Below are 12423 nucleotides of genomic sequence, written 5' to 3'. Positions count from 1 at the left end.
AACTTTAAGAATATTGATATATTTTAGTGAAAGAAACTTCTTGTGTTTTAATCTCAATTTAAGAATATAATTTTACTCCTATTTAACAGTATAGCCATTTCACTTCAGTTTTTGAGAATTTTTCAACTACAGAGAAGTTGAAATATTATGTAACGAACATCTGTATACTCTTAACGTAGGTTTAACAATTACTGACTTTTTTTTGTATTTGCATTCTCTCTCTCTGCACATACACACACGTGCCTAAACTTTTAATTATCTTTTCCTGAATAATTTGAAAGCAAAATAGTAGGACACTTCACCCCTAAACACTTAAGCATGTATCTCCTACGAACAAGGACTTTCTCCTACATAACCACAGTACCATCATCACACCTAATAAAATTTAATATTGATAAAATAATGTTGTGTATATTAGTTATTTTTTATGTAAAAACCGTCTCAATATTTTGGGGCTTAAAACAACAGTGGTGCATTTTTTTCATCATGATTCTGTGCAGTGGGTGGGTGGTTCTTTGTCACCTACCCTGGGCTCACTTACGCTACTGAATCCAAACTGGTAGGAGGGCTAGGACTGGACTCAGCTAGGAGAAAGGTTCTTAAATTTTTGACTCACTTTTTTGGTGTTGATTCCTTCCATAATAATCTTGTTTTTCTAAAGCCTTAGCAGAGCATTTAATCTGAGTCTGTGGTAACTATTCATCTGTAATATCTTTAAGGAATATCATAATGCAGGAAGGCAGCTGGGGGATATCTCATACACGTGTGCCAACTGAATCTCGGCCAGGTCATGTAGCCCTCATAGCTGGGTTTTATGAAGATGTCAGTGCAGTTGCCAAAGGTATCGTCTATTTAGATTTTATCTCATGCATAATTTATTGTATAAGCATTTCTTCTTTAACACTGAATCATGACACAAAGTGAAGTGTGATTCGAGATACTTTTGACAAGTATTTTAGAATGCCTTACTCAAATAAACACACACTGGTATTGATTCAAGAATTAAGCTGTAGTTTTTTCTCCTGTGCTATTAAAAGAATATGATTGGATAGATCCATGGTTATTCTAGATGTTAATTCTCAAAAGCTTAAACGTGATTCTGTATTTTAGTAAAAAATAAATTATCTATTGTAAGCTTTTAAAAAAATTTGTGGTGTCATACATGTAACATAAAATCTATTACTAGTTTTACATTTGTTCTTCAGTCAATCCTCATTGTTATTACTTGAACAATATTTTTTTTAGGTGTTATGCTGGTACTTCACCATGTATGTACTACTATTGTTACTGTTTGCTCTTTTTCTCAATTACCTGAAGGATGGAAAGAAAATCCTGTAGAATTTGATTCTCTTTTTAATGAAAGCAAGTACACGTGGAGCTGGGGAAGTCCAGATATCTTGACTATGTTTGCCAAAGGTAAGAGTCATTGATTATATTTCCTCAGATAGTAAATAGGCAATTAATCAATATGGTAATTTTTAGTATATTACATACTATATTTTATTGATTTTGAGATACATGTTTTTACATTTTTAACATCTCTGAAATAGGAATGTGTATTACAGTGGATAGACATGTCAGTTTGATTTTCTCCTTTTAGCTGTACTTGAATTAGAACATCATACAGTTATTAGCATATTGGATTCTCTAAAGTGGTATATGGCCCTAATATTTAAAAGCTTTATAATCTTGGGCAAGTTACATAAGTTCTCTGAACTTTAGTTTCTTTTTGGAAAATGTGATGTAATTTCTATCTCATAGGTTGGTTTTTAGGATTAAATTGGATAATTTGTGTGAAACATTTAGCAAACTGCTTATCACGTAACTCCATTATGATGATGCTGATATCTGATTAATTACTTTGATAAATTATTAAGAAGTTAGTAGATACATAAAGATTTAAATGTTAAAATTTATAATTTCTGTAATTTCATATATTCGATATCATGCCGTTTGGGGCTTGTGTTTGTGCATGAATCTGCAAGTATTAGAACAGCTCTTGATTAGAAAATTTATTTGTATTATTTTCTAAAATCAGCTAGATTCTTTTTGAATTTTATGTCATTAAATGCATTTTAGGGGGAGCAAAATGATTGGTCATTTCACTAAATGAAAAAGGTTTTACATATACTTCGCTATGGGTGTAATTATAATAATTGGAATTATTGATGATTATTATATGTCCTAAAAGGAAAGTATACATTTAGAATCTTACGTATGACACTCAAAGAACATTATTATTTGGGGCAGCCCCCAAACCTCAAACTACTTGCCATTTACATACTCCCTTGTTTAAAAGCAGTTTTGGGGGACTGGTGGTGGGGAGGGTGGATGAAGTTGCAGTGGCTTACCAAACTGAACTTTCCTACTTCTGGTTATGGCTGATAGGTCAGGGCCAAGGTCTGAACTGGAGACAGTTCAATAGGAATGTTCCATTTCTTATAGTAACCATCAAACCCATTCTGATCTTTATTTAGGATGTGGGAAGTCCGATGGCTGAGCAGTGGAATAGTGTCATGGGACCTGAACTGATACTAAATGGGGTTGTCATTACTTTGTTACATGTCTTCCTTATGACCTGTAAGAGTGCATCCAACTCAGAAAATTGCTAAGTTGATTAGATTCTTAATAGAATCTTGCAAACATTTAAGACTGATATATTTATTGATCCCTTCAAGAGTAGAGTTTGGCAATAAGCAACATTCCCTTATATTGAGAAAAATACACATATTCTCTGAATAAGAGAAGTGAAATACTTGAATTTTCTTCTTGCTTTAGGAAGTTTTGTAAACCAAATGACTTCATCTGTTTTAGATTGTAATATCCTAAGACACATAAATTTTTTTAATGGTTTAGTCCTTACAGGGAGACAAACTTTGGTGTTCATTTTTGTACTGTTGTGTATTACTGCGACTTGGACAAGTTAATTAACTTACATGTAGTGTATCTGTAAAATAAGGATATGTTATTGTGTGAACAAAATCAATGCCAAGCACAAAGCATGGTCCACAGCACATAAAATAAATGTTAATTATTCCCATCTTTCTCTTCCCCATGATACAATGTGCTCTGTGAAAAATTCTGGTTATTCACAAAGATCGTTAAAGGAATATTTCATATTTTATGACAGTTTAAAGGATTGTTAACAATTTTTTTCCCCAAATTTCATCTTCAGGTGCTAGTGGAAACCATGTTTTTACATATAGTTATGATGCCATCTATGAGGATTTTGGTGCTGATGATGTAACAAAATTGGATACCTGGGTTTTTGATAATATTAAGGTGCGTGCTGTTGAGTGGTTAATCTACAGCATACTTATTTGTACCTAAATTACTAGACACTGATTTGTTAGTAAATGCATCTTAGTGTTTTGCTACTTGAATGAACTTGAAAGCACAGTATTTTTAAGAAGAATGGATTCTGGAAAATTACATGTTCTATAATAACCAATTGATGCAAGTGTTTAATAAATGATTTTAAGAAGGTAACATTTTAAAATTCCATGTTTCTGACAGCAAAATGAGCCCTAGGTTGAAATATCATTCCTAGTTTGTTGAATCATCCTGGGTAAAGCTTCTTGATGTTTTGTTGACCAACCAGTCCCTTAACAGTGGAGGGAGCACTGAAATGTAAGAAAGGTGAAAAAGCTGTTCAGATGTGATGCATATCATAGGTGATGTTTTTTTTTTAATTTCTACTTTAAAGAAAATGAAATATATGAAAACAGATGAGTAAATGAGTCATAATAAAATACCTATGAGTTTCTTTAAGAAGTAGGGTTTCTTAGATTTTATGACAGTGACAATTATCACAGTTTTACCAGGAATCCAGTAGAATTTATATTTTCAAAAAATGTGTGAAAACTCAATTGTGGATATTGTTTCTATCCTTTCCATATATTGTTTTTTATCTCCGAATTACAACTCATAATTCATCCAGTGTAGGAAGCATTCATTGACTGACCCTTAATGATTCTTCTTTTCATCAAATGTCTTTTGAACTGACATTGTAGACTTCTCCATGATATAGTGTTTTTTGTTACATTGTTTTTATAAATGTATTCCTATACGTCTGCCTTTTCCTTTGTATTTACTTAGTAGGAATTAGGTACTCAGTACATTCTTTGATAAATTGTATTTATCAGGACTTTTCTCCTTGAAATTTTCATTTTTAATTTAACATTTACTTTGTCAACAGGGAAAACTTTCCAGTTAAATACAACCTCTTTAAGAAAATAATTAGCAAATTACTTTGCTAGTCATCACTTTTAAAGTAATCTGTGCTAACATCTGCTTAAAGGCCCTTGGCCTCTAATTTCATATACGTAGCTAAAAATGCTCCAGAATCATAGATTCTTGTGGATGGGCAGATACAGCTGGTGGTTGGCCTGATTGTATGCCTTCTTCCTTTCCTTATTTCAACACTGTTAGTGTTGGTGATATGATAGTGAGCAGAAAAAAGGTGTGCCCGTGACTTCATAAAATAAGTATATATAAATTCATAAAGTAAGATAATAGGAAAACTGTGAAATCATCAACAGTGATAAGTGATATGAAGGACAAAAAACAGGGACTAAGAATATATCTTTTGAAAATTGTGATCTAAACCGAACAGATAGGGAAGACTCCTGAGGTTTTTGAGATGATCTCTGATGAAGCCTAGGAGACAAATTAGTGAATCTGGATTGCATGTGGAGAAGAGTATTTCAGGCCAACAGCATTAACTAAATTATGGATCCTGAAGGAAGAGCCAGAAAAATGGATTTGAGGAACAGAAAGAAAGGGAGGTTAGCATGGCTGGAACGCTGATGGGAGCAAGTTCTGAGGTAAGGCTAGAAAGGGAGTCCGACGTCTTACCTGGACTCATGCTTAATTCAAGCCACACACTTTACAAGTCCATGCAAATCTCTACTCACTTCTTTTTTTAAACTAGTGAAATACAACTAACATAAAATTTGCCGCCATAGCTGTTTTTAAGTATACAGTTCAATAGTGTTAAGTATATTCATTTTGTATAACCAGTCTCCAGAACTTTTTCATCTAGCAAAACTGAAACTCTGTACCTGGTAAACATTTCCCCATTTTCTCCTCTTCACGCCTCTGGCAATCACAATTCTATCTTCTATTGCATGTATTTGACTCTTCTGTAGAAAGCTCTTATAAAGGAATCATACACTCTTTGATGTTTTGACTAGCTTATTTCACTTGGAGTAATGTCCCTGAGGTTCATCTGTATTGAATATCTTTTCTTTTTGAAGCTCAGTTCATGCATCATCTCCTCTGTCAGGTCCTCAGTGACCTCCCTTTGCTTCACTCCACTTCCAGTTTGACCTTGATGACCCTCTTCTGTATTCCCTTAATACCTTTTAGTACTTTATCATGCTATACTATAACTGTTGATACATTAGCATATCCCCCTTCAAACCTTTTTGCAGAGATACTGACTTTTTTACACTATTAACTCTAAATTTCTAGCAAGGAATTGTCTGGTACCTGGATTAATTTAGATTAGATTCAGCTTTGTGTAATAAATAAATAAACATATATCTAATGTGTGTGTTGTGGAGGTGGGGGGGGAGCTTTGAAGTTTACTTCCATATGAGTAAAAATAATGTCAGAAGTAGGTAGCCCAGGAGTGATGCAGTCCAGGATTAGCCTACTGGTTCTACAGTGTCATTAAGACCCAGTCTTCTAAATTTCTTCTCTCTCCTCAGAGCATACGTTTTCTAAGTTGTCTCATGATCCAAGAAATGCTAGAGTTCCAGCCATTAGTTCAGTGTTTAGGCCAACAGTATGAGCAATCAAGAAGATTTCCTTCTACTAAGTTGTATTTATTTCAAACAGCCTTAGGTCCACATAACCTTTTTTTTTTTTTTTTGAGAGGGCATCTCTCATATTTATTGATCAAATGGTTGTTAACAACAATAAAATTCAGTATAGGGGGGTCAATGCTCAATGTACAATCATTAATCCATCTCAAGCCTAATTCTCGTCAGTCTCCAATCTTCTGAAGCATAACGAACAAGATCTGACATGGTGAATGAATTCTTACATAGTGAATAAATTCTTACATGGTGAACAGTACAAGGGCAGTCATCACAGAAACTTTCGGTTTTGATCACGCATTATGACCTATAAACAATCAGGTCAAATATAAATATTCGTTTGATTTTTGTACTTGATTTATATGTTGATCCCACATTTCTCCCTTTATTATTATTATTTTTATTTTTAATAAAATGAAGTGGTAGGTAGATGCAAGATAAAGGTAGAAAACATAGTTTAGTGCTGTAAGAGGGCAAATGTAGATGATCAGATGATCAGGTGTGTGCCTATAGACTATTAATCCAGGCTAGACAAGGGCAGCAAAACATCCACGGATGCAGAAGATTTCTCTCAAAGCAGGGGGGGTGAGGTTCTGAGCCTCACCTCTGTTGATCCCCAAATTCTCACCTGATGGCCCCCCTGCGACTGTGCCTGTCTTAGGTTGTTCCTCCCTTGAGGAATCTTACCCATCTCTGGCTAACCAGTCATCTTCTGGGGCCATACAGGGAAATGTAAAGTTGGTAAGTGAGAGAGAAGCCATATTGTTTGCAAAGGTTAGCTTTTTACTTCTTTGCAGATTTATGCCCTGTGGCTTCTATGCCCAGCACTTGTCTCGAGGTATCTTTACCACCTGGAGGAATTATGATACTCGGTAAATTCGATATGAGGCACGAATTCTATTTAAGGGTTGTAATTAGGAAGGAAGAAGAAAAGCTATAGATGTAGCATATGGAAGGAAACATGGGAGGATTGATTATTTCTTTAACATATCTTCTTGTAGAGTACCTTAACTATGTATAGGTTTTAAACTACTAACTAATTTGCACACACATATTAACATAATAGGAATACGGTGACATAAACAAAGCAAATCTATAATTACCATCCATCTCCAGTGAAGCCAAGAAAACCATTTAGGCACCATAGGCATTTGTGAAAATTTGTCTATGATATGATGGATATTGTCCAACTGTACTTGAACAGTCTGAGAAAAATCAGACAAATTAAAGCAGCCCATTTCTGGGATCTGTTCACATCCCATATGTTCTTTTAACCATAGATAGTCTATAGTCATGAGATTTTGGAGTGCTACAACTTGCACCCCTCCCAACTCCTGGTTGAGTTCCAACAGTACAGATCCAGTCAAATTTGTTGTCTCACTGTATGCACATGCCAGCCTAGACATCTCCCTCCTCATTCCTATGGCAAGTCCAGGAGACAGGCTGGATGCAGCCACAACCGTACCATCGTCCGGATCCCTGTGGAGGCTTTTTGATGATCATCCCCCTGGCACAAGTCCTCCAGAGAGTGCTGATGCCGGAAGCTCCTCCTCATATCGTATCTTAGTTCATTTTCTGGGTATCCAAGCTAGGCCTTGATCTTCTGCATAGAAACAAACAGACCCTTTGCCCAGACTTTGACATGCCCTCTATACCACTGTGCAGAAGTCATTGGAGGTCAGCACACAGTAACTGCTTTTTTTTTTTTTTTTTTTTATTAAGAGAAAGGAATATTATCAGAAAAGAGTACCTCCATAGCTGATCATCTGACACCCTTTAAGTGATCAACATTAAGGATATTTAAAGCATGCGTTGATCTTTGATTTACCAATAGTTTTATCCTATCAAGGAGTAATCCCCCTTTTCTTTCTTTCTTTTTTTTTTTTTTTTAATTTTTAATCTACACTTACATGAAGAATACTATGTTTACTATGCTCTCCCCTATATCAGGTCCCCCCTAACAACCACATTACGGTTACTGTCTATCAGCTTAGCAAAATGCTGTAGAGTCACTACTTGTCCTCTCTGTTGTGCAGCCCACGCTCCCCTTTCTCACTCCCCCCTATGCATGCTAATCATAATACCCCCTTCTTCTTCCCCCCACTTATCCCCCCCTGCCCACCCATCCTCCCCAGTTCCTTTCCCTTTGGTACCTGTTAGTCCATTTTTGGGTTCTGTAATTCCGCTGCTGTTTTGTTCCTTCAGTTTTTCCTTTGTTCCTATACTCCTCAGATGAGTGAAATCATTTGGTTTTTCTCTTTCTCCGCTTGGCTTATTTCACTGAGCATAATACTCTCCAGCTCCATCCATGTTGCTGCAAATGGTAGGATTTTTCCTCTTCTTATGGCTGAGTAGTATTCCATTGTGTATATGTACCACATCTTCTTTATCCATTCATCTACCAATGGACATTTAGGTTGCTTCCAATTCTTGGCTATTGTAAATAGTGCTGCGATAAACATAGGGGTGCATCTGTCTTTCTCAAACTTGATTGCTGTGTTCTTAGGGTAAATTCCTAGGAGTGGAATTCCTGGGTCAAATGGTAGGTCTGTTTTGAGCATTTTGATGAACTTCCATACTGCTTTCCACAATGGTTGAACTAATTTACATTCCCACCAGCAGTGTAGGAGGGTTCCCCTTTCTCCACAGCCTCGCCAACATTTGTTGTTGTTTGTCTTTTGGATGGCAGCGGTCCTTACTGGTGTGAGGTGATACTTCATTGTAGTTTTAATTTGCATTTCTCTGATAATTAGCGATGTGGAGCATCTTTTCATGTGTCTGTTGGCTATCTGTATTTCCTTTTTAGAGAACTGTCTGTTCAGTTCCTTTGCCCATTTTTTAATTGGGTTATTTGTTTTTTGTTTGTTGAGGTGTGTGAGCTCTTTATATATTCTGGACGTCAAGCCTTTATCGGATGTGTCATTTTCCAATATATTCTCCCATACTCTAGGGTTCCTTTTTGTTCTATTGATGGTGTCTTTCGCTGTACAGAAGCTTTTCAGCTTAATGTAGTCCCACTTGCTCATTTTTGCTGTTGTTTTCCTTGCCCTGGGAGATATGTTCAAGAAGAGGTCACTCATGTTTATGTCTAAGAGGTTTTTGCCTATGTTTTTTTCCAAGAGTTCAATGGTTTCATGACTTACATTCAGGTCTTTGATCCATTTTGAGTTTACCTTTGTATATGGGGTTAGACAAAGGTCCAGTTTCATTCTCCTACATGTAGCTGTCCAGTTTTGCCAGCACCATCTGTTGAAGAGACTCTCATTTTGCCATTGTATGCCCATGGCTCCTTTATCAAATATTAATTGACCATATATGTTTGGGTTAATTTCTGGAGTCTCTAATCTGTTCCTCTGGTCTGTGGCTCTGTTCTTGTGCCAGTACCAAATTGTCTTGATTACTATGGCTTTGTAGTAGAGCTTGAAGTTGGGGAGTGAGATCCCCCCTACTTTATTCTTCTTTTTCAGGATTGCTTTGGCTATTCGGGGTCTTTGGTGTTTCCATATGAATTTTTGAATCATTTGTTCCAATTCATTGAAGAATGTTGCTGGTAATTTGAGAGGGATTGCATCAAATCTGTATATTGCTTTGGGCAGGATGGTCATTTTGAAGATATTAATTCTTCCTAGCCATGAGCATGGGATGAGTTTCCATTTATTAGTGTCCCCTTTAATTTCTCTTAAGAGTGACTTGTAGTTTTCAGAGTATAAGTCCTTCACTTCTTTGGTTAGGTTTATTCCTAGGTATTTTATTCTTTTTGATGCAATGGTGAATGGAATTGTTTTCCTGATTTCTCTTTCTTTTGATTCATTGTTAGTGTATAGGAAAGCTACAGATTTCTGTGTGTTAATTTTGTATCCTGCAACTTTGCTGTATTCTGATATCAGTTCTAGTAGTTTTGGAGTGCAGTCTTTAGGGTTTTTTATGTACAGTATCATATCATCTGCAAATAGTGACAGTTTAACTTCTTCTTTACCAATCTGGATTCCTTGTATTTCTTTGTTTTGTCTGATTGCCGTGGCTAGGACCTCCAGTACTATGTTAAATAACAGTGGGGAGAGTGGGCATCCCTGTCTGGTTCCCGATCTCAGTGGAAATGCTTTCAGCTTCTCGCTGTTCAGTATAATGCTGGCTGTGGGTTTATCATATATGGCCTTTATTATGTTGAGGTACTTGCCCTCTATTCCCATTTTGCTGAGAGTTTTTATCATGAATGGATGTTGAATTTTGTCAAATGCTTTTTCAGCATCTATGGAGATGATCATGTGGTTTTTGTCTTTCTTTTTGTTGATGTGGTGGATGATGTTGATGGATTTTCGAATGTTGTACCATCCTTGCATCCCTGGGATGAACCCCACTTGGTCATGGTGTATGATCCTTTTGATATACTGTTGAATTCTGTTTGCTAATATTTTGTTGAGTATTTTTGCATCTACATTCATCAGGGATATTGGTCTGTAATTTTCTTTTTTGGTGGGGTCTTTTCCTGGTTTTGGTATTAGGGTGATGTTGGCTTCATAGAATGAGTTTGGGAGTATTCCCTCTTCTTCTATTTTGTGGAACACTTTAAGGAGAATGGGTATTATGTCTTCTCTGTGTGTCTGATAAAATTCCGAGGTAAATCCGTCCGGCCCCGGGGTTTTGTTCTTGGGTAGTTTTTTGATTACTGTTTCAATTTCTTTGCTTGTAATTGGTTTGTTTAACTTTTGTGTTTCTTCCTTGGTCAGTCTTGGGAGGTTGTATTTTTCTAGGAAGTTGTCCATTTCTTCTAGGTTTTCCAGCTTGTTGGCATATAGGTTTTCATAGTAGTCTTTAATAATTCTTTGTATTTCTGTGGAGTCTGTCGTGATTTTTCCATTCTCATTCTGATTATGTTGATTTGTGTTGACTCTCTTTTTCTCTTAATAAGTTGGGCTAGAGGCTTATCTATTTTGTTTATTTTCTCAAAGAACCAGCTCTTGGTTCCGTTGATTTTTGCTATTGTTTTATTCTTCTGAATTTTGTTTATTTCTTCTCTGATCTTTATTATGTCCCTCCTTCTGCTGACTTTAGGCCTCATTTGTTCTTCTTTTTCCAGTTTTGATAATTGTGATGTTAGACTATTCATTTGGGATTGTTCTTCCTTCTTCAAGTGTGCCTGGATTGCTATATACTTTCCTCTTAAGACTGTTTTCACTGCGTCCCACAGAAGTTGGGGCTTAGTGTTGTTGTTGTCATTTGTTTCTATATATTCCTTGATCTCTATTTTGATTTGTTCTTTGATCCATTGATTATTTAGTAGCATGTTGTTAAGCCTCCATGTGTTTGTGAGCCTTTTTGTTTTCTTTGTAGAATTTATTTCTACTTTTATACCTTTGTGGTCTGAAAAATTGGTTGGTAGAATTTCAATATTTTGGAATTTACTGAGGCTCTTTTTGTGAGCTAGTATGTTCCATTCTATTCTGGAGAATGTTCCATGTGCACTTGAGAAGAATGTATATCCTGTTGCTTTTGGATGTAGAGGTCTATAGATGTCTATTAGGTCCATCTGTTGTAGTGTGTTGTTCAGTGCCTGTGTGTCCTTACTTATTTTCTGCCCGGTGGATCTATCCTTTGGGGTGAGTGGTGTGTTGAAGTCTCCTAAAGTGAATGCACTGCAGTGTATTTCCCTCTTTAGTTCTGTTAGTATTTGCTTTACATATGCTGGTGCTCCTGTATTGGGTGCATATATATTTAGAATGGTTATATCCTCTTGTTGGACTGAGCCCTTTATCATTATGTAGTGTCCTTCTTTATCTCTTGTTACTTTCTTTGTTTTGAAGTCTATTTTGTCTGATATTAGTACTGCAACCCCTGCTTTCTTCCTAGTGTTGTTTGCCTGAAATATGTTTTTCCATCCCTTGACTTTTAGTCTATGCTTATCTTTGGGTTTAAGGTGAGTTTCTTGTAAGCAGCATATAGATGGGTCTTGTTTTTTTATCCATTCTATTACTCTGTGTCTTTTGATTGGTGCATTAAGTCCATTTACATTTAGGGTGACTATTGAAAGATATGTACTTATTGCCATTGCAGGCTTTAGATTCGTGGTTACCAAAGGTTCAAGGTTAGCTTCTTTAGTATCTTACTGCCTAACTTAGCTCGCTTATTGAGCTGTTATATACACCGTCCGGAGATTCTTTTCTTCTCTCCCTTCTTATTCCTCCTCCTCCATTCTTCATATGTTGTGTGTTTTGTTCTGTGCTCTTTTCAGGGGTGCTCCCATCTAGAGCAGTCCCCGTAGGATGCCCTGTAGAGGTGGTTTGTGGGAAGCAAATTCCCTCAGCTTTTGCTTGTCTATGAATTGTTTAATCCTGCCATCATATTTAAATGATAGTCGTGCTGGATATAGTATCCTTGGTTCAAGGCCCTTCTGTTTCATTGCATTAAGTATATCATGCCATTCTCTTCTGGCCTGTAGGGGTTCTGTCGAGAAGTCTGATGTTAGCCTGATGGGTTTTCCTTTATAGGTGACCTTTTTCTCTCTAGCTGCCTTTAAAACTCTTTCCTTGTCCTTGATCCTTGCCATTTTAATTACTATGTGTCGTGGTGTTGTCCTCCTTGGATCCTTTCTGTTGGGGGT

At 36.3% G+C, this 12423-nt stretch overlaps 1 protein-coding gene across 14 annotated transcripts in view; it reads left to right on the top strand.

Moving 5' to 3' along the window:
- The window catches only part of PIGN (phosphatidylinositol glycan anchor biosynthesis class N), a 114810-nt gene that overhangs the window by 8548 nt on the left and 93839 nt on the right, over positions 1–12423 (top strand). For 12 of the 14 annotated variants that reach the window (XR_012121257.1, XM_073213172.1, XM_073213168.1 and 9 more), the window contains 3 exons: positions 720–841; positions 1246–1416; positions 3176–3282. Coding sequence is in view for 13 of the 14 variants with exons in the window: in XM_073213172.1 (XP_073069273.1) it covers positions 720–841; positions 1246–1416; positions 3176–3282 (400 nt within the window). In the remaining variant the exon portion in view is untranslated. The remainder of the gene's footprint in view (positions 1–719; positions 842–1245; positions 1417–3175; positions 3283–12423) is intronic. The other 2 variants (XM_073213176.1, XM_073213174.1) reach the window with 1 other exon arrangement.

The sequence above is a fragment of the Manis javanica genome, chromosome 9 (genome assembly GCF_040802235.1).
Source record: "Manis javanica isolate MJ-LG chromosome 9, MJ_LKY, whole genome shotgun sequence".
Classification (NCBI taxonomy): domain Eukaryota; kingdom Metazoa; phylum Chordata; class Mammalia; order Pholidota; family Manidae; genus Manis; species Manis javanica.
Note: the sequence above shows the minus strand (reverse complement) of the source record. Positions and strands in the feature narration are given on the sequence as shown.